The sequence below is a fragment of the Mytilus trossulus genome, chromosome 5 (assembly GCF_036588685.1).
Source record: "Mytilus trossulus isolate FHL-02 chromosome 5, PNRI_Mtr1.1.1.hap1, whole genome shotgun sequence".
In the NCBI taxonomy this organism is placed as follows: Eukaryota; Metazoa; Mollusca; class Bivalvia; order Mytilida; family Mytilidae; genus Mytilus; species Mytilus trossulus.
The window spans coordinates 37456148-37479271 of NC_086377.1; the positions used below are offsets into that span (position 1 = coordinate 37456148).

At 32.4% G+C, this 23124-nt stretch overlaps 2 protein-coding genes across 3 annotated transcripts in view; both read right to left on the reverse strand.

The window, feature by feature from the left end:
• LOC134718819 (L-xylulose reductase-like) overlaps positions 1-8626 on the reverse strand; it is a 29019-nt gene extending 20393 nt beyond the window's left edge. The window contains exons 1-7 of one of the 2 annotated variants that reach the window (XM_063581571.1): positions 8541-8626; positions 7195-7292; positions 6216-6370; positions 4733-4775; positions 3872-4036; positions 2896-3013; positions 1258-1452 (exon numbers count right to left, since the gene is read on the reverse strand). In XM_063581571.1, the coding sequence (XP_063437641.1) occupies positions 1328-1452; positions 2896-3013; positions 3872-4036; positions 4733-4775; positions 6216-6370; positions 7195-7292; positions 8541-8592 (756 nt within the window). In that variant the 5' untranslated portion in view covers positions 8593-8626 and the 3' untranslated portion in view covers positions 1258-1327. Of the gene's footprint in view, positions 1-1257; positions 1453-2895; positions 3014-3871; positions 4037-4732; positions 4776-6215; positions 6371-7194; positions 7293-8540 lie in introns of those variants that run through there. The other variant, XM_063581569.1, reaches the window with a different exon arrangement.
• Positions 8627-10768: 2142 nt separating this feature from the next.
• Positions 10769-19101, reverse strand: LOC134717911 (L-xylulose reductase-like). The gene is made up of 7 exons (XM_063580410.1): positions 18995-19101; positions 17022-17119; positions 15665-15819; positions 15035-15077; positions 14218-14382; positions 13210-13327; positions 10769-10893 (listed from the first exon to the last, which is right to left on the reverse strand). The coding sequence occupies exons 1-7, from the start codon at positions 19044-19046 to the stop codon at positions 10769-10771; spliced, it is 756 nt and encodes a 251-aa protein (XP_063436480.1). The 5' UTR covers positions 19047-19101.
• Between the last annotated feature and the right edge of the window lie 4023 nt (positions 19102-23124).

Consider the following 23124-nt stretch of genomic DNA (forward strand, 5'->3'; position numbering starts at 1 on the left):
TACCAGCACCTGTAACAAGGGCAATTCTACCTGTGAAGTTGATGTTCATTTATTTTTAAAGACGTGATCAGCTAAACTATTTACAATTGAACAAATGCACAAACCCTGACATACAGTTGATACTGCAAAATGCACATTCATGTGTGACAGATGCACACTCTTTTTATTAATTTAGAGAAAATATATGAACATTTCATACATTTTGTGCTTAATTTTACCTGTTCTCATTAATTAAAAAAGTCGAGATCATTTGACATAAAATTGTCATGCTGCCTTTTTTGATATTTGTGCGATATAGGTTTTTATTTGAGGTATAAACACATTTTCAGTTTCTGCTAAACTTGCAGTCTGATCATTAGGATTTGAAGAAGAGAACCGACTTCCGAGTATGCCGGGAAAAAAGCTGTAGTAAAAATACTACTCAATGTACAACAAAGTTGTGATAACACATGAAGGAAAACAAAATAAAGGGTCTAATGGCATTCTCGGTTTTTTTGAAAAATATAAAGCTTATGATATAAATAGGTGACTTACCTTGTGAATGTATAGCAATTATTGATTGTTTAATACTTCTACTGCATACTCGGAAGTCGGATTAACGCACTTGTTTTCATATTATTTGTGTATGACTTAGTTGGATTGGTGGCCGTGTTAGTGTAAAACGCCTTTTACACCACTATTGTACAATTACATAGCTGTCAGTTTTTGTTAGTGGAGAAAGCTGGAATGACCGATCAAAACCATCGCACTTCGGTAGTACAATTTTTAGACAATTATATAAGACGAAATAGGCAAATACCCGATTGAGCAACGATAAGGGTAAAGACAGACACAAAAGAAAAAAACTCCGATAGCATTGCCAAAAACAAACATAAAAAACACGATATAAAACAACGGAAAGTCAAAATATTATTACAAAACACTAACAGAACATTACATATTGAGCAACACTGCTAATCATGATCACCAATATGAAGTGAAAAACTTAAATTTAAGTAGACAAAATTAAAAACCAAATTAATGTAACTTAAAATCTTTCGAGAACAAACATTTATTGATTATTTCGTTCTTAATGAAACACAGTCATTGTCACAATATAAACTGGTTAATAAACGTTTATTTCATATTCTTGTTTTTGACAGGTGTCCGAAAGAACTCAGACGCATATATAATTAGAAGAAGTCGGAAAGGAAAGGCTCATAGTTCGTTCAAATAGGAATAACGACAATAATTAAAGACTTTTATATTAGTGTTTGCTTTTAATGCGTAATCATACAAGATACATCCGACAAGGCTACGTGGTTAATTAAAAATGATCAATTGTTAACTACTGAACAGGGTTAGGCGACAGATGTATACTGTGTCCACCGTCGACTGGAACTAAGGCACCATTTATTATTGATGCATAGTCACTCAACAGGAATGCAACTGTATTTGCAACTTCGTCTTGTTCTGGAAAATTAAGATGAGTTAGAGTGGAGGTATAAAAGCCAATAATCCCCCCATGAAATTTGCATAGATAGAAGAATTTTCAAGTTCATTTTTATTCACGCTATTTTGATCAATAAACATACATATGTCGAATGTGACCTACCGAATTCGACTTATTACCGGGTATGTTCTTAACTTAAACTAGCAACTCGAGCAACGGATGACACATGTGAAGCAGGATTTGCTTCCCCTTCTGGAGCACATAAGGTCAGCCCCAGATGTTAGTGCGATTCGTATTACTCAGTTTTTAGTTTTTATATGTTTATTTTGAACTTTTGTTTATTAGTTTGTCTTTGTTTTTTAAGCCATAGCGTTTTCAGTTTATTTTCAATTTATTAGGTCGAACGTCCCTTTGGTATCGTTCGCTCATCTTTTACTTTTTTCACAAAAAAAATCATGCACATTTCTGTTTAACTAAGATCGATAGATTGATGTAGTTCTATTACTGAATAACCTTAATTTCAATGATTTTTTACATGTCATTTGTCCCTGGAATTTGGCCTCCCAAATGTGATAGGGGAACTGGGAAATAGAAATATGGCCACATTGGTATTCTTCCGAACGGCAGTAAAGCCTCGAAAAAGCATCTTTTTTGCTGTGCGGGATATGTCAGGAACACAGTCGCGTTTGATTCTTCGTGTAGATTGCTTCGCCACGATCCGAACTGTTGCAACAAATCTTTGAGGGGTTCTTATGTGGCCTGTGGCAATGCCAAATTTCTGTCCCTGTCCAATATATCCTTATTTTCTAGTGGTAGTAAATATTTCCGAGACCTTGTCCTAGACGGCCTTAATTACCTAATGAATATATTGTTAATTTGTTCTCGTCCTGAACATTCATGAAATATTTGTCACAGGACTTTAAGTATTCAATAATCAATTATTCCCTGGCACTAGAGATACAGAATTCTTCTAACGGTAAAAAAGTCTGCTTTTTATTTATAAATTATAGTTGTGTTTTGACAATATGAATTTTCTTTAAAAGTTCGGGTTTTTTTTTAGTTTTTGAAAGACATAATATGAAATATTAACTGTTACATCTCTTCACATTTGGCAAACACATAATGACTTCATTGTTTGATTTCCCTTCAGTTTAATGCCTTATTTAAATGTAAACAGATTTTTAATACCAATATATGTCATATCTTTATATTTGATTTGCAGTGGAGAATAGTATCTGCTTCAGGCTAAATGATATCAATCTCAATAAATGGCATGGTTGAACATCTAGATATATCAATTACCCAAAGTCAGGTACTTTTTTAAACAAATAAAGGATACTTTGAACAAAATCTCTTGTTTTGTGCAATCTGGCATTTAAAATTTTGATCTTATTGGTTGAATCACTGTTAATTTTTACAGGACATATAGGGCTTGAAAGTTATGTTTGCCTTCAGTAAACCACCTATGAATCTTTCCATCGGTATTCGTCCTGTTAAAGCATCTTTTTGTTCCTGGGAGGCAAAAATCTTCTCAGTCATTGGTGTTAATACTACACCTGGATTACAACTGTTTACTCGAATCTGGTAATATATATAAGAATTCAGAGGTTGATAGATAAAAAAAATACTTCATTATTATTCAAGGTATATCCGGAAGTAAAAACCTTTAATTACAGAAAGCTATTTGCTCATCATTAACCAATATTTGTTTAAAGCACCATGAAGACTTAAGTCAATGATTGATTTATTTGCCCCCTGGCCTGTTTTGATTCCTAACGCACCCAGTAAGTTGTGTTCATAAATGCGTGTTCTGAGTTATGTGTCTGATATCTTTAAAGAGTTTATTGCATACAAAGCTGTAACTGAATACGAAACAGGCGATGAACATTTAGTTTTGTTTTATACGAGCTATTAACTTAAAAAGCAACCATGTATAGCTATAGATCGTTGCATTTCCGTAAACAAATCTTTGTTTTTGTGAACATCATTTGTGCGATTAGGAGTAACGACTGCATTCCAATGTTGAGCGAGCTATTAAAAAATATGAAGCTATATTATATTATTCGGCAAATTCAATTCTTATAATTGATAATCAGCATTAGGGAATTGTAATAAAGTACCAACAAAAGAAACATTATTTACAGTTTATCCTGCATAATGACGATCACGAAGCGCTTTATGGACTTGAAAAAATCAGGAATACAAGATCCACTCTTTCTGGTAAACAAAGTCCATGAAAGTTCTTTGTTGTTATATATGTTCGACCCTTTACCGAATACAACGTACGATGACTATCAATGAATAGTCAGTGCAAAAAATAATCATTAAAGTGTTTATATACACTTATATACTTAAAAAAGTGTATTGATTGTAAAAATGAAATAATTAACATGCTTATAGCGTACAACGGAGAGTAGCTCAGGAGTCACACTAGTTTACCTTAAAAGGTCCGAACTCTAATGCCATAGACTTTGTGAGCATATCCATAGCTGCCTTCGTAGTGCAATAAATAGGAACACCAGGGAAGGCTAGCGTACTGGTAATACTTGAAATATTCACAATGGCGCCACTTCCTTTCCGTGAAATAATTCCTTTGGCGACGATCTGTAATGACTCAAATATTTCAATATGGATAGTGCATATTTAAACAATTGTCCTAATAGCTTGAATGATTAATAACAAAGCGTTCACGATTGGAAATTGAGAATAAATATATAAGTTTCTTGCATATCTAGTCAAGAATAAGTTTAAAAGCATTCACTGTACCTAACTGGAGTATAATTAGAATGAAATTGATTTGATCATACTAAATTAACGGCTTTCATAGTTGCACTGAAGGCGTTCAAGATATGCATGTCACAATTTGCAAATGCTACAAAGATAAGATGATGTTGTATGATTAACAATGAGATAAAAATTTACCATAGACCCAATTTCGAAGGCGTTAGCTTATAAGTGACCATACAACGGTCAACAAAGGACAAAACCCTTACCACATGGCTGGTTGTAAAAGGCCCCAGCAAAACAAACGTAAAACAACTCGAACGAGACAACTTACTGTATTTATAAACAATTAACAAAAACAAAAATATGATATTATATATAAAAACAATCGACAACCACTGAATGCCATGCGCCTGACTTGAAACAGGTATACATGTTCAGAATATGACGAGGCTTAATATGTTAGCTACAGCCGATATCTTCATCAAACCTAGGAAACTGGTCTAACATAAAACAAAAATGAGGACATTTCCAAGTGTAAAGTGTTAAAGCGAGTTAAATGTGTTTATGTTATACCTGAGATATGTTCAAAGCAGCCTTAAAATTTACATCAAAATGCCTACAATAAAAATAAGGCATGTTTAAAGATAACACCTTATATGTTCAATGTGGTATAATTGTGCGTTTATAAGGCAATAAATGTAATGTGTATGACTAAATTTAACAATATGTCACATTATAGCTCAAATGATTGTCATTTAAATGTCACCTCACCTTAATTAGTTATCAACTCCATTTTCTATAAGTCCCAAAAGGGTGGCTAGGGAATAGAAATATTGTCACTACACGTCCCCTTCCTACCGGCAAACCCTTACTTAAGCGGCCATTTGGCTGTGCGGGCTGTATAAAGTACGCAGCCACGTCCGATCTAGGACTTTAAATCCAATGCCTAGTGTAGAGAGGGTCAAGCTTATTGCACGTTAAGAACCCTTGCAACAACTCGTTGAGGGTTCTGGAGGTGGCTAGTTGGATTGCTTATTGTCTGCCTTTATCCACTATAGCCAAGTTACCCATTGATAGTCCAAATTTACCCCGACCTTTATTCCGAACGGCCTCTATTGCAGAATTTACCTATTGCATTAATTGTTAATTTGATCTCGTATTGAACATGCATGACATATTTACCACTGGACGTTAAGCAAGCAACACTCAAGCAATCGTGGTTGCAACTCTGAAAGATAACATTCAGTGGCAAATATGTTATTCATGTTCAGGACGAGATAAAATTAACGATAAACACAATAATAGGGTCTTAGACGAGTCCGTTCAAGATGAAAGATTTGGAAGTTTCAGCTGGCATTGAAAAATGAAGATATATTGGAGAGGGATAGAAAGGTTGCCTTCAACAAGCCACCGATGGACCCCTCAAATAGTTGTTGCAAGAGAGTTTACACGTGGCATCAAACGTATACATACTGCAAAGCCGAACAGACGCCACACATTGACATGGATTTCACTTCGTATACCTGTCGGAAAAAAACATTGAAGTGCTGTTACTCTAAATGAGGGCAATTAACAATTCTGAGCCAAAAGAAACGGTTCAAATGCATGATAGTTTGTCCCCGTCTTTAATACGTTTGGATATAACCATCCCTATAATATTATCCTATCTTTTATATGTTTCGCAAGGTAAAGCCATATCTGTCCATATTTGTCAAATACAAACTAGATGTGCCATGAAACATCAAGATGGAATTTGTAAATTCAATCAGCCATACATTTTAAATGGACGTGGTTTACTTCGAAGGAAAACCGACGATAAGTGATGAGAAACGATAATGTCTTTATCTTAAAAAAAAGCTAAGAATGTCCATTCTTTGATTGCTTAGGTAGTGTTTTGTCTTTGTGTCGATATTCAATTATTTTGGCAATAACGTAATCTTTTTTTTCGTCTTTTGGTTTTAGATTATGACATCCTTTCCACCTTTTTAAGTATCCAAAATACAACAGACTTTAAGCAATTAATTATGGGAGATTATATGATACGTTTATTACTTACTCGTCTATAAACTCTTCTGTTGCTTCAAGAACAGTTTTCTTCTTATTTATTCCTGCATTATTTACTAAGAGATCTACTTGTCCAATGTCTCCGATCACTTTTCTTGTGTTGTCCCAGTATGCAATGTCTAAACATCTTGTTTCAATCGATGAATCCTGTGAAACAAATAATAAGGAACATCTCAATAAAAATAAAGTAGTCGTACCCTTTTTGTCGTTAATAAAATTATTTCTTACGGCGTATTTAAGTTGACGAATCCTACAAAATCATTGGCAAGCTTATGACATTTTTAATGTGTCGGTACATTGTTTTCTGTTGATAGTTATGTCTTCAAATATGAAATGTACAGTTGATTTCAAATTTGGATAATACTTGGATTTATACATCATTAGTTTGTAAGTTGTGGTCTTGTTTTATTGTACCTCTTGAGCCGCTAAAATGTATTTATTTTGCATTGTGCCAATAGAACTATTTGCCTCTAGACTTTTAGCAGGAATATATAAACGATACTACCATAAAAGACAGAGCTACATTGAAATACACCACTTGCTTTTTCATTTATTCACAACGGTTTGTTCGAATGAACTTTCCATTTGTTCATACAAAGCTGTATAACTATAATCAAACGCAAAATTAAAAAAATAAAGATAGTTGATTGAATGGTGCTTTACGCCCCTTTCATCAATGTTTCGTTATTTCTTGACGGACAGTTGTTATTTGTGGAGGCCGCCCGAGTGCTTAAAGTGAACCAACGACCCTCGGTAGGAAAACTTAGCCATTTAAGATTATAGTCGAACGCACCTGTAGTGTGTAGCCATTTAAGATTATAGTCGAGCGCACCTGTAATACGCAGGATTTGAACTCACAACATCATTGTTGAGAGATTAATGATACAATAATTCGACTGCTTCGGTCACATTAATTAACAGGAAAAATAGTCATAACATATAGCATTTTTTGTTTGCACATGTTTACTTACCTCCTCTTTTAAGCTGTCAAGATCTGCCTCTGTCCTGCTAATAGCATAGACTTTGGCTCCAAGCTTTGATAATTTTAGAGCTATACAGCGTCCGATACCTATCAAACGGAGAAAAAGCATAGTTACAAAAAAAATGTTTAACAAAGCAACCACATGACTTTTACAAAAGTTCCAGTTTCAATATTTCGAAGATCATACAGTACAAATGTCGTATAAAGACATGTCGACGTCCTCCAGTTGGCAACAAGACGCGTTGCGTGTTGAACGACCTCCTGCTCTTGGAAAATGTATATATTATTATATTATGCACATACATCGGGTTGTTACAAACGTACTTGTATCAATGCTCAGTTTTTAGAGAGTCATGATAAATCGTTTGAAAAAATCTCACTCAATATGAATTGTCAGTCATCTTTTTGTGGATGGAAATCCAGAACCAAAATTGGCCGTCAAGAAATTTGAGTTACATTATCAGAGATTTCTTTTAACATGTGGCTAGATACTGGCAAGGAAACAATTTACAGCATTGTGCAATACAAATGGTGTCTACTCTAACGAAGTACATTTGTACTGCGTTGCTCAGAGACAAGACTGCTATGAAGTTTATTTTAGTCCTATATACTAGTACTTAGTTTAAACAGATAATCTATCACCTGTATGTCTTGTAGACCATAATCATAAGTGTGATTGTCATGCCTTGCATTTATCAATATGTAATAGATGGCGACTTGCTAGGGGAAGAGACGAAAATGTGTTTTGTATTGAACTACAAAATTAATGTGAATATGTAAAAAAAGAAATTCACAATTGATATGACATTTTTATAATTATAATCCAAATATCTTATCTATGTACACATTGTTGATTCCAGGATTCCAATAAATGTAGTTATAATAACTATAATCATGTGATGTGCCGTTAACCTTAGCAGTTAAAATATCGTCACAGGTGTTTACATGGTTTAAAAGTATCGTTATTATTGTTTGGCTTTTTTAATTGCCGAATACTTGTATTATGCATAAACAAGAGTTATCTCCCGTAAAGTTAAGATATTTGCAACTTTTTTTCTTTAGATTATGATTGTTGTATGATAAAATGTAGTTAATAATCATGATTATTATATATTTTAATGTCGTAAAAGCTGATACATTTCGTTATGGAATAAGTTGTATACTGGTACGTGTAATTTTCAGTCGTACAAGATGTGACCAGCTAAACTTTTCACAGTTACAGAAAATAAACAAGCATTGAAACATAGGTACTATTGAGTTAAAAAACCGTATAGTTTCAAACGTATTATTATATATCAGGAAAGTTTAATAATTTTAAAACTAATTACCACATACCTTTACCAGCACCTGTAACGAGAGCAATTCTGCCTGCGAAGCTGATGTTCATTTCGTTTCAAAGACGTGATCATCTAAACTATTTACAATTGAACAAATGCACAAACCTGACATACAGGTAAAGCTATAAAATGCACATTCATATGTGACAGATGCACACTTCATATTTTTTTAGAGAAAATATATAAATATTTTATAAGTTAGTGTGCTAAATCTTTTTACCGAACGTGACTTATTCCCAATTGCGCTGTTTTGTTGAGTGTGAATACGCATTTCTATAAGACGTGTCACGTTACTTTTCTACCCAAGTTCATGTATTTAGTTTTGATGTTATATTTGTTATTCACATCGCGTTTTGTCAAATGTTTTAACGTTTGTAGTTGTAAATCTTATTGTTTCCGTTGTATTCGTGTGTTATGGTAAAGATAATTAATCATCCAGTTCATTAATTAAAATTTAGTTGGGATCAACGAAATTTATACGATATATTTGAGTTACAGTTTGATTCAGAAGAAACACCGACATAGCTAGATAATACAATTAATTATTTAATTATTTACTACCACAATTTGATATTGATTAGTATTGTAATTAATAAATGTTATATAAGTCTTACAAATCTAATCTTGAATTATATCATGTTTTGTGGAAATCGTTTTAGAAAATCAAATATGACGTCACTTTGTGCGTTCAACAGATTTTAGCTAACTTGGCTGTGTATTTTTATGTGCTGGTATTAAGATTGTTGTAGTGATGTATCCGTTTTAGTACTGTAGTTAATCACCACTTCGGTTTTATCATGTTCATCTATTAGATTAGATTAGAGAAAAAAGGGTTATTTTTTAAAGATAAGAGAAAAAAAGGGGTGAAAATTAAATATTTACATAATAACAAACGCTCCCCCCCTCTCCATCCAGACCTTCGTATTGGTCACAACTGTTCTTCAACTTTGTACTTGTTTAACTTTCAAACTTTTTTCATCCGAGCATCACTGGTTAGTCTTGTGTCGTTTTGAATTTTAAACCTGGTACCTTTTGTTAGCTATTATTCGTGTGTTTCTCTGTCCTATAATTTCTCCCATTAATTTGTATTGTAGTCCTGTTATGTATTGTAGTCCTGTTATGTATTGTTGTCATTTTAATGTTATATTTAACATTGCCATTAAAGCGGGGTGATCGGCATGCTACAAAACCTGGTACAATCCAACATTTTTTTTCTTAAAATACCGAGTTAGGAAAATTATCATTTTTATATTATAGTTCGTGTCTGTGTGTGGTACATTCTAATGTTATGTTTCTGTTGTGTCGTAGTTCCTTTATATTTCATGCGTTTCCATCAGTTTTAGTTTGTAACCCAGATTTGTTTTTTTTTCTCACTCGATTTATGAGTTTTGAACGGCAGAAAACTACTGTTTCCTTTATTTACTTGTTTTCACTAAAAATTGTCTCGATCTTTTGACATAAAACTAGCTGCGTTTGTTGCAAATTTGTCGAAATAGATCTTTGTTTGAGGTATAAACACATTTTCAGACAATGTTAAACTTGTATGCATTATGATTTAACTGAACGTAAATCAATAGTACTATTGTACTATTCCATAGCTGTCAGTTCAGTTTTTTGTAGATGGAGGATGCCGGAGAGGCCGACCAGAACCACCTAACGTATATTGTAGACAATTGATGAACACGACAATAACCGGCAAATAACCGATTGAGCAACGCTGAAGATAAAGTTAAAAACCAAAGAAAACACTCAGATAGCATTACCAAAAAAGAAGAACATAAATAAGGCGAAAAAAACGACGGGAAGACAATCATTATAAAACACTAACAGAACATTACAGATTGAGCAACACTGTTCATCATGATCACCAACATTAAGTGAAATATAAAAATTTAATTAAAAATCTTTCGAGAACACACATGAATTTATTCATCAATTGATTATTTCGTTTTAAATAAACATAGTGATTGTCATTATATGAAAATGGTTGAGCAAATAGTAAAATGTTGAGTGGAAAACTTGTGTTTACTTAAAAAAGACAGAAATCGAGTAAATTCAGACTTGAATTTGAAAATAAGAACAAGTTAGACAGAACAGGCGCATAGTTCTCTCACGTAGGAATAACGACAATAATTAAAGACTCATATATTTTGTGTTTGCTTTAAATGCGTATTACAAGACACATCCGACTAGGCTACGTGGTTAATTAAAAAACATCAATGTCATCTACTGGACCGGGTTAGGTGATATATGTATCATGTTTCCACCGTCGACTGGAACTAAGGCACCATTTATCATTGATGCATAGTCACTCAACAGGAATGCAACTGTATTGGCAACCTCGTCTTGTTCTGGAAAAGAAGGTATACAAGTACATAATTCCTCCCCTGAAAATTACATAGATAGAAGAGTTCTCAAGTTTTTTTAATTCACACTATTTTGATCAATAAAGATACAACAAAAATACCATAGTTCACCACATATTACACTTTTTGATCTTAGTACGTATCAGCAAAGTCCATTCCGGAAAATACATATTACTTGCATTCATATCCGTATATATGATACGTGCCATTTTTCTATGGGCTTATATTTGCACAAATTGGTATCATCCAAACTAAGTACATGTTTATCATTAAACTTGACTTCTTGCTATATAGAAGATGTTCCATCACATCGAACTTAAAGTAAAAGATACAACATATACTGTTAAGTCTGCCTCTTATCTTGACTAACATATGTATTTTTATCAAGATTTCTTTTCAAAAGGAGGCTACAAAACAAAAAGTCTCAAGTGGTGAAGTTAAAATAACCCCTTCCTATACATTTTCTTACCTCATCACAAGTTTATAGACCATTATGAAATATCTGTTTCGCTGATGACGACGGATATGTTCGTTAGTACAATCTACGAATGTGACCTACCGAGTAAGACTTATAACCGGGTTAGTACGTAAACGATCAACACGAAGGATACCACAGGTGGAGCATGGTCTACTTCCCCTTCCGTACTACCTGAGGTCACCCCCAGTTTTTATTGAGATTCTTGTTACTCAGTCTTTAGTTTTTATGTTTATTGTGTACTTTTGTTTACCAGTTTTTATTTGTCTTTTTAGCCATAGCGTTTGCAGATTATATTCGACTTATATAGTTCGAACGTCCATGAAGTATAGTTCGCCCATCTTTTACTTTTTTTTCAAAAAGATTTCATCCACAATTCTGAAGTTTGACTAAGATCGATAGATTAATGAAGTTCTATTACTGATTAACCTTAATTTTAATTCTTTTACGTATCATTTGTCCTTGGAACCTGGCACCAAAGGTGATTGGGGAACTGAGAAAGGTAATTATGGCCACTCTGGTATTCTTCAGACCCGCAGTAAATCTTTGAAAAAGCGTGTTTTTTTTTGCTGAGTGGAATATGTCAGGTACACAGACACGTCCGGTCGGAATTGGGTTGTTAAGTCTGATGGTTATAGATGATTGCCACGTTCTCTGCAGATTCCAACTGCTGTAACAACTCTTTAAGGTGTCCTTAGGTGGTCTGTTGCAATATCAAAGGACAAGGTACGATCAAGTCTGTTTTTGGCCACCCTATTTTCCCATTTTTCAAATTCTGTTTCGGAATGCTACTTATAATGTAAAAATATTCCCTAAGGTTTAAATTTGTTTGGATGAACTTCAAAGCTACTTATTTAAGCAACTGGGTGAGCGAGGAGTCTAAACTTTCTGTTATTATTCAAATATTGTAATTATTATTCATTTTACAACGAATTAATAATTTTTTAGTGCTAGACCCAGTATTTTTTTTTATTCCAATGTCATGATAATTGTTCTTGCTGCTGTCTAAATCGCAATAATTTTCTCCGGGTCACGTAGGAGCACGCTTTGATTATTTGAAATAATGGCCAAACATCGTAATTTGACCTTCCTTTGGTATTTTTTCTATGCCCTTTTACCCCCCTCGACTCTCCATTTTTCTGAACTAAATAAGTTCATCAAAAACAAAGTCTCAACCAAAGGTGATATTTTAACGTGATAAGTAGCTGATCAAGACAACATTTCTATTATGAATTGGTTGAACGTATAGATACATCTGTAACCCAAAGTCACGTACTATGTTGAAACAAACAAAAAATACTTTCAACACAATCGCTTGTTGTACGCTATCTTGAATTTTTTTAAATACTAAGGTTTTCCTATCTCCGGAATAGATTACCTTAGCTTTACTTGGCAAAACTTTTAGAAGTTTTGATCCTCAATGATAATCAACTTCTGACTTTATTTGGCTCTTTTAACATTTTTGGATTCGATCGTCTATGGTGAGTCTTTTGTGGACGAAACGCGCGTTTGGTGTTAATTCACAAATTTTATTCTAGTATCTATAATGAGTTTATTTGCGTTTAAATCAAAATAATGTCATATTTTCAGGGGAAAAAATAATATGGCTATATCTGACCAAACCTTTTTGAATTTTGGGTCTTCCATTCTCTTTATCGTCTTTACTTTATAAGCAATTTTAAATTTTTGATTCAAACGTCACGGATGAATCTATTGTAGATAAAACAAGTGTCAGGAGTGTTAAATTTAATCTGATGAGTTGAATCACTGTTAATTTTTAAAGGACATATAGAGCTTTAAAATTATGTTGGCCTTCAGTAAACTACCTATGAATCGTCCCATCGGTATTCGTCCTGTAAAAGCATCTTTTTGTTCCTGGGAGACCAAAACCTGCTCACTCATTGGTGTTAATACTCCACCTGGATTACAGCTGTTGACTCGGATCTGGCAATATAAGAATTTAGAGCTTTGATAGAAAAAAAACTTACTTCATTATAATAAGAGCTACGTCCGGATAATAAATATTTTTAACAAAGACAGCTTTTTGCTAAAAAATAATCGATATTTATTTTAAGCGTCATGTCCACATAGTCCAATGATTGAACTATTTTATCTCATACCTGTTTTAATTCAAGCGCACCTAGGCAGTTAGTTTATAAATGCACGTTCAGAGTTATGTGTCTGACCTCATGCAAAAATGTAATAAAAACTAGTCAGGTGGTTGATATTTAGTTTTGTGTTAAACGAGCTAAAAACTTATAAAGCAACAATGTATAGTAATAGACCGATTTCGAGATAGTTGGATTGTCGTAAAAAAAACTTAGTGAACATCATTCGTGCCTTTAGAGGCATCGTCAGTTCCCATGTTGAGCGACCGATTAAATAAGTATGACGCTATATTGTATTGCACGATTTGTTCGGCCAAATCTATTCTTATAATTGATAATCAGCATTAGAGAATTGTAATAAAGTACTAACAGAACAAACATTATTTCTAGTGTATCCTGCATATTGACGATCCTGATTCGTTTGCAGGGCTTGAATATTGTAGTAATACAAGAACCCCTCTTTATAGTAAATAAAGTCATAAAAGCGCGCATATTTGACGAACTTTTACGTAAAGGACATATCTTGAAAGTTCTTTGTTGATAAACATGTTGGACTTTATCGAATACAACGTAGGATTATTATTAATGAATAATCAGTGCAATAAGTTATTATTTAAGTGTTCATATTCACACATAAGCCTAAACATTTGTACTGATTGTAAAAATAATATAATTAACATGCTTAAGGCGTACAAGGGGCGTAACTCAGGAGTCACAATAGTTTACCTTTAAAGGTCCAAACTCTAATGCCATAGACTTTGTGAGCATATCCATAGCTGCCTTCGTAGTGCAATAAACAGGAAAACCCGGTGCAGCTAGCATACCGGTAATACTTGAAATATTCACTATGGCACCACTTCCTTTCCGTGAAATAATTCCTTTGGCGACGATCTGTCATAACGCAAATATTTCAACATAGATGGTGCATATTTGAACAATTGTCATGAGAGCTTGAATAATTAATGAGAAAGCGTTCACGATTGAAAATTGAAAAAATATTTAACAGTTTCTTGCATATTTGAAATGATGTTAAAAGCATTCACTGTACCTTACTGGAGAATGATTAAAATAAAATTGATATGTTTGTACTAAATTAACGGCTGTCATAGTTGCACTGAAGGCGTTAAATATATGCGTGTCACAGTTGTTTGCAAATGATACAAAGATAAGTGGATGTTGTATGATTGACAACGAGATATCAATTTACCATAGACCCAATGACGAAGGTGTTAGCTTATAAGTCACCATACAACCGTCAACAAGGGACAAAACCCTTACCACATGGCTGGTTGTAAAACAACTCAAACGAGACAACCGACTGTATTTACAAAACAATAAACAAAACAAAAATATTATATAATATATAGCAATAATCGACAACCACTAAATGACTTGAAACAGGTATGTACAGAATATGGTAAGAGTAAATATGTTAGCTAGAGTCGAGATCTTCATTTAACCTAGGAAACTTGTATAACATAAACAAATGAGTACATTTCCAAGTGTATAGTGTTAAAGCGAGTTAAATGTATTTATCTTATACCTGAGATATGTTCAAAGCTGCCTTAAAATTTACATCAAAATGTCTACAATAAAATAAAGCATGTTTAGAGATTACACCTTTATGTTAATGTGGTATTATTGTGTTTTTATAAGGCAATAATTGTAATATGTACGACTACTTTGAACAATATGTCACATTCTAGCTGAAAAGATTGTCATTTTAAATGTCACCTACCCTAGTGAAGCGCAAAAACTGCAAACTATGGCAATGTTACCACTTCCGAACAAAAAGAAACAATTTAAGTGAAAGTTTGTCCTTGTCTTTTATACCGTTGGATATAAGGACCTCTAGAATATTGCCCTATTTGTTACATGTCTTCCAAGGTTAAGCCTTATTTGTCCATATGTATTAAATACAAACAATATATATGCTCTGCAACATCGAGGTGAACTTTGTATATTTACTCGGCCATACATTTTCAAATGAGGTTTAATAATACATCACTTCGCAGGATATCAAAAAGTAAGTGATGAGAAAGGATAGTATAAATAAGATGACGTGGTATGATTAACAACGAGACGACTCTTCACAAGAGACCAAATAACACAGCAATTAACATCCATAGGCTACCGTGCGGCCTTCAAAAACATGGAAGTCTCTATAACTTACTCGTCTATAAACTCTTCTGTTGCTTCAAGAACATATTTCATCTTACTTATTCCTGCATTATTTACTAAGAGATCTACTTGTCCAATGTCTTTAATCACTTTTCTTGTGTCGTTCCAGTTTCCAATATCTAAACATCGTGTTTCAATCGATGAATCCTACAACAATTTAGGAAAATTCTCATTTAAAAAAACGTACTTTTTGTCGTTAATAAAAATCTGTACATGCAATGTATTTCAATTGACGAATCCTACAAAACCATAAGCAAGCTCTTGACATTTTTAACATTTATGTAAATTTTCTTCTGTGGATAATTATGTCTTTAAATATGGCATATACACTTAATTTCTATTTGGAACACTACTTTTATTTATACATCACTAGATTTCGATTATAAACTGTTGTCTCATTGATACGCAAAACCAATAATTTTACATATTTTTTTTTTATTTTTTAGATACATGATTGCTTCATAGATAATAAATCCTAAAAGTCTAGACCTTAATCAGGAATATTTAAATGATATCCCCATAATAGACAAAGCTACATGGAGACAAATCACTTGGTTTTTTTTATTTATTCAAAGTGGTTTGTCGTTGTATAACTGTCATCAAACGCAAAATTAAAAGAGAATCCAAATATAATATCCTAGATTAAGCAGGTGCTGTTTCACATCTAGTACAAGTTGAATTGCCGTACTATGTACAAACCCGATAATAAGTTTAATGCAGTAGGCCATATTGGAGGCAAATATGACGGAATGTGGTTTTAACTGGAATATACGAATCGTCATCTTTGAACCAGATAATCCGTCAAGGTCAACCGTCTCGTGATAGCGTCCGTAAAATTTTGGAAGGGATGATTTCAACTTCGTTTATATTGGGGCAACATTCCAAATATATGTCCTTCATTAACTAGTATTTAAAAAGAAATGTATTGTGCACCACCGTACAGAGATATTTACGGTCATTAAACACTGCTCTCAAACGATTTATTAAATGGCATGAATGTAACAAGTATCACTACACCAACTAGCAGTATCGGTTAACCGGAAATTGATTTATTGATTGAATGGTGCTTTATGGCACTTTCAGCAATATTGAGTAATTTCGATGTTATTTGTGGTTAAATTGTGGAGGTAGCCTGAGAGTCTAAGTTTGACCAACGACCATTGGTAGGAAAACTGGCAATCCTAGCCAATTAAAATCATAGTTCCGAACACCGGTAATATGCAGGATTCAAAGTCACAATAATATTGATGAGAAACTAATGATACGGAGGTTTAACTGCTGCGGCCAACATGGTCTTTTAGTTTACATGAAACATAAGTCATAGTATAAAAAATTGTTGGCTTTCTTACCTCCACTTTTAAGCTGTCAAGATCTGCTTCTGTTCTGCTTATAGGAAAGACTTTGGCCCCAAGCTTTGATAATTTTAGAGCAATACAGCGTCCGATACCTATCAAACATAAAGTTAACAGAAACCTATCTTTAACAATGCAGCTACATGACTTTTGAAAACATTCCAATTACAATATTTCGAAGATCATATAGTACAACATGTCGTGTAAAGAAATATGATCTTGTTGCCGTGATCCGAGTGGAAACAAGACGCGTTGTATCTTAAACGACCTTGTTAATTTGTAGAATTAATATACAATACACATCCATCAAAACATATTTACCTTTATCAATGCTTAATGCTACGTTTGAAGAATATTAATACTCTATATGAATTAATCAATCTGGTGTTTTTTGTCAGAAATCCAAGACCATGATTTGCTGGAAAGAGAATTGCTTAACATATTCGGAGCCATCTTTAAACACGTGGGTTAAACCACTGACAAGGCAAACAATTTGATGCACTATCGTAAGTGTGCTGGCGATTGTGAACATTGTGTATCGAAAGGACAACTAAATATTTTCTCAGACAGTCATCTTGTAGATCAAATTGACACGATTAAGACGTCAACATTTATCTGGGTAATTCACCAATCCTGTTAATGTGTTGCATTGCACGAAGGACTTCTACATGTATACAACATATGTTTTCTATACACACAATACACATTATACAATCTATTGTCAGAAAAACAATTAACTTTTTCCCGTCTTTTGAGTAAGTAGTAGCTCACAATGCATTATGGTTCAATGGTCAATTACTCAGGTGTATGTTTTCATCATTTGTTTTAAAGTAGATTTTCACATCTATTCTGACGTCATAATTTTAGTGTTCCTGATCTCTAATATAACTTTGTACACGACATATTTATCAACTGATGATGTAGTTTAACTTTTTTCTAATCATTCTTTATATTTTCCATTTAGATATAACAATTTCTAGTAAAGATTTTTTTATAGCGTTCTCCTCATATCGCATGTATGTAGAAAGGATGTGCATAATAGTACTTTTATAAAGCTACTAGCATATATAGGATGTTATAATCTACAGTGTGTTTGTCACTGTAGATATAGATTGTTAATTTGCATACATTTCTTGTTGAAATCTGTATTTAATAAATGGCGGCTTGCTAGAATAAAAGCACGAAATGTGTTTCCATCTATATAAATTATTACTTCTATACTGAGAAGGTTTTATAAACTATAAAAATAGATGAGTAAAGAATATTTGTCACATTGGATATAGAATTTTTATAAATATAATCCGAATATTTATGTTCATATTTTGGGTTTCAGGATTCTAATTAAAAAAGAGGGACGAAAAATACCAGATGAACAGACAAATATATAGATTGAAAATAAACTGACAACGTCATGGCCATTAATTCAGTTTAGTTAGAATACCTATGATTATATGATGTGCCGTTAACCTTACCAGTTAAACTCCCTTCCCTTTTGGTGAGAGTATCTTTATTATAGTTTGGCATAATTTAATTGTATTGTATGAAAATAAACATGAGTTATCTCCCGTATAGTTAAGATATTTGCTTAATGATTGTTGTGTGATATAATTTAGTTTATATTTACGAGTACTACATATCTTGATGTTGCAATAGCTGATACATGCATTAGTCCTATACTGGTACTTAAAAACCATTAGTAAATAAAGGCTACAGTAGTATAAAGGTGTTCAAAAATCATAAATCGATTGAAAACAAAAATCTGAACAGCTAATTTCTACATAAACAAACATTAAAAAACCTTGACATACAGTTTACATGAAGTTCACAAAGCCTTATAGTGTCAGACTTAAAGTGTGTGTTGTTGTTTTGTTATGTCGTTTGACGATAGAACTTAGTTATGTGTATTATTATATCTGATGAAATTTTATCAATAGAAAATATAATAGTTTTTAAGAGTAATTTCTACATACCTTTCCCAGCACCTGTAACGAGGGCAATTCTACCATTAAAATTGATGTTCATTTCTTTAAAAAGATGTGATCAGATAAACTATTTACAGTAACATAGATAAACAAACCTTGACATACAGGTAACATTATTCATGTTGCAACTAGTTGTGTGTATGTCCTAAATATAGTTACACATCTATATTTTGAGCAATGTCAATTTCATCATTAAACACTTTCTCGACAATCAGGGATTCATTAAGGGATTTAAAAAATTTCGCACTTTATGATATTGCAAGAAATCTATTTATAAATATGAGCACTTTTTCTTAACTAATGAAAAACAAAATTAATGAAATGCAGTGTAATAGTAAGTCGACTATGTCTATCTTTATTTTCCTCAATGGAGTTAAACAATATTAAAGGTTGTTTATACGTTGATAATGTTCTTATGTATTAAGTTAATATATGAGTAATACAAAACGCCTATAACAACTATGCATTGGAAAATTGAAAATGTTTTCTTCCCAAAAAACCAACAGAAAGCACTTTTGAACCAAACAAAAATCATATTTTCACCCTGAGCTTGGCTTATATACGGAATACAGATTTAAATGGTTTTATGAACCTTTTTTGGTATGATTTTTGACAGGATATTACCCTTTCCCCTTATATCAAATTGTAACATTCACGATGTAGAATAGCTTTTGGATGGCTCTAACTGAGGTTCCGGTTACAACCAGTTTTAGGTGAGTTTCGTGTTGCTGTTGTATCCCTATTTGTGACATTGTTATCTAATGTGTTTGTTTTGTTCGTACAAGGCATTAAAAAAGCAAACTTAACCAAAATATGTTCCTATTTGGATAAAGATCATCTTTGTCGTTATATAAAAAAAAGTTTTCAAATGATACTTGTTATTGACAAATGAAGATCAGAAAACTAAAGTTGCCTGAATTTAACAGTTGGTGATTAGTACATTGACCGTTTAATGTTTATGTTAAAAGTTGATTCGTGTGACGAGTGATTTACACAAAGTAGGAGACACTCACTATATCTGAGCAAGCCATTTCCCACCTCTCGTATTTTAAAATTAATTTGTATGAAAATAGAATTAACGACATTGGAACATCAGTTGCCTATAATGCCTTTCAGCAAAGGATATCTTACTAAGAAACTAAACTTCAAGATATTTCATCAATGACCTGAATAATCTGGTTGTAAAAGTTTAAACTGCTACAACAATTTCAATTCAATGGATCACAAATGGCTCTCAAACTATACTGAAAGGGCCTGATGAATTTTATTCAAACACACTCTATAATAGGATTTTTGTGGTGGTATTTGTCATACCTTAACACATTTTCTAATTAAGGTCGACTGCATTTAGAGCATTAACTTTTGAAATGTATGTTAACCTCATAATTAGTAAGGGGATGTTATAGGCTCTTAAGGGTCTATGTCGTTCACCTGTATCGACTGTTGTTCTGGAAATCATGAAAATTATGTTTAAATCATAATTAATAGTATTATATCCCCTAATTATGATTGAGGCAGTGTCTGTTTAAAGCAGATCATCTAATGTAGTATTACACTAGTTACTAAAGACCCCTTATTTTTATTTAAATTAGTTTTCAAGTTGTGACCATTTAAAATTGGTTTTCCTTACAGTTTTCCCTTATACTTCTAAAGTAAACCGCTCACTAGTTATTCTTTTCAGACAAGAAATCTATTGAGAATTGTGGCTTCGTTTGATTTTTTTTTGGCTCAGAAGATTAAGCGGAGAGTATTTTTTGTAAAAGATTACAAAACATTTAGGAAAAAATAACTCTAAGAGCAATAACTCCTTATTTATAAATCATACTTTACTTTTAAAACATTATTGATGTTTACAGTTTATCTCTATCTATATAATATTTACAATAACCACAAACGGCAAAAGGTCCTAAAAGTTGCCAGTTCCGGGGCAGCAAACCAACAAAAGGTTGTCTGATGCGTCTACAAATGTCAGGGCAGATAAATCTTGACCTTAGAAACATTGTTATACATGTCAGTTTTTCTCTCAAGGCTTTAATTTTAGAGATATGAGCCGGAAAGTGCATTTTATTCCCTGTTCTATTCTTAAGCATTGTCCCATCTTTGTATTTGACCCATTAGTTTCAGAGGTGGAGACTTTTGTAATAAGCAACGGACGACGACGGACGCCTTATGATGAGAAAAGTCTACTTGGCTTTTTTTGTGCCATGTGAGCTGAAATTATACCAAGTTTGCAGAAAGGCCAAAGGACTGATCTGATATAACTGATTGAGTGATGGATTGATTAACCGATTCGTTTTATCTAATTATAACAAAATAAGCTCGCTTTTTCGCCTTTTTGGAACAAAGATATACTCTACCGATTGAATGCAAAAATCTTGGTATAAAACCGAGGTGAGTACTTTTCAAAGTTACAGTTTAATAGTGCCTGTCAGTCAATGGTACAAATTCCAGCAACTTTATTATCATACGGCACGTGTTTCCTGTTTATAATGTCCTACAAGAACAGTTTTGTAACAATAGAAGTCTAAGTTTTAATGGTAGTCGTCATACGTTTTATTTTTATTGTGTGTTATGATAGCTTTGTTTATATTTGAATGAAATAGATATAGACTACTATGTGCACAAATTTCTTTGACTTGTCTCTCTTTGATAGAGAATGAATGTACGCTAGTTCAACGAACATCATACTTTGCCCTCTTCATTGTGTTAAACATATTTAAAAAAAGCAATAATTTGAAAACGTGAACTTGACATTTAAAGTTTGAAACATAGCGGAAATCTTTAGATATATAGTATATCAAAAACTCGTCATGACACAAAAAATGAAAAAAACAAACAATGTCATATAACCGTCCAACTTAGTGTATATCTGGTATTTTTCAGATTTAAATGTGATATGAAGAAAAGAATATTCACAAATAGACTTTATTGTGTGTTTAAAAATATTATTGACAATGTAAACCGTTTTAATCCATAATATGTAAAATTTTAAATTGTTCCTGTTCGGTGAAATGATTTTTTCAATATATATCAGGTCTGTGTGCATATGCTATGACAAGAAATCGAATATATATAATAAAACCATGCTAGCATTTAAACGTTTTAATCGTTTATCTATTTTAGTTATTATTGAACAAGTAATAACGGCTCAAATGTTGAAATAGCCAGATTTCAATATTGATATATACTATTCATTTTATATGTTTAAACTTTTTCAAAATGTTAAATCATAAAGTACTTAGAATTCTATTTTCTTTTTTATCTTTTCAAATTCGTCGAATTTTTATAATTTCCATGCAACAGTATTTTATGACAAATGACAATTTTTTCTAAATTTCAATTTATTTATGGTTTGAATGGCTCAACAAAAATTATTTGTTGAACAACCTAGTCAGACTTCAAATGTTTTGATTTTGTATACCACTATGTATGTGAGATTAAACAATTATATTGTTAAGTGTATTTTTTGTTTCCAAGCAAACACTAAAAACACCCTAACTAGTATATCCTTTATCCAGATATACTCAGAATGCATTTAAGAATAACCAATAGGTACCGAAGATCTCTTTGAATTTCTTTCTAAAGTATTAAAATTATTCAACATGTTAAAGGTGAAAAATGTTCGCACTATTCCAAGGAATCTCATTGCTTTTGAGTCTTTCGATCATTTAGCTCTTCAAGAAATTCTATTTACATTATAAGCTTTCAAATATTGAACTTAAAGGGTCAATGAGGACGGTTATATAATGAATTATATTGCTTTCATCCACTAGACAATTTCTATTAGAGCTTGTTGTTATAACGGAATAACTTTCAAACACATAATATGAATAACTTGTTTTTGTCATTTAAAAAATCTGTGAAAACAAAAGAAACGAATGTTACATTTTTCAAAATATACAAAAAAAATGACATTGCTATGGCGCTTCAAGAAAAAGGTGATGACCACTTATAACATTTCGTTAGTAGTATACTCTATAATGCTTTTAACTTGAAAGAAAAAAAAAATACTGACAATTGTTTTGTTGTAAAAATGTATATAATATCATTTAGTTAAGAAATATCAAGTAGAACTTAGGTTATTATATAAAAGTATGATAAAAACGGTTGGTGATGTG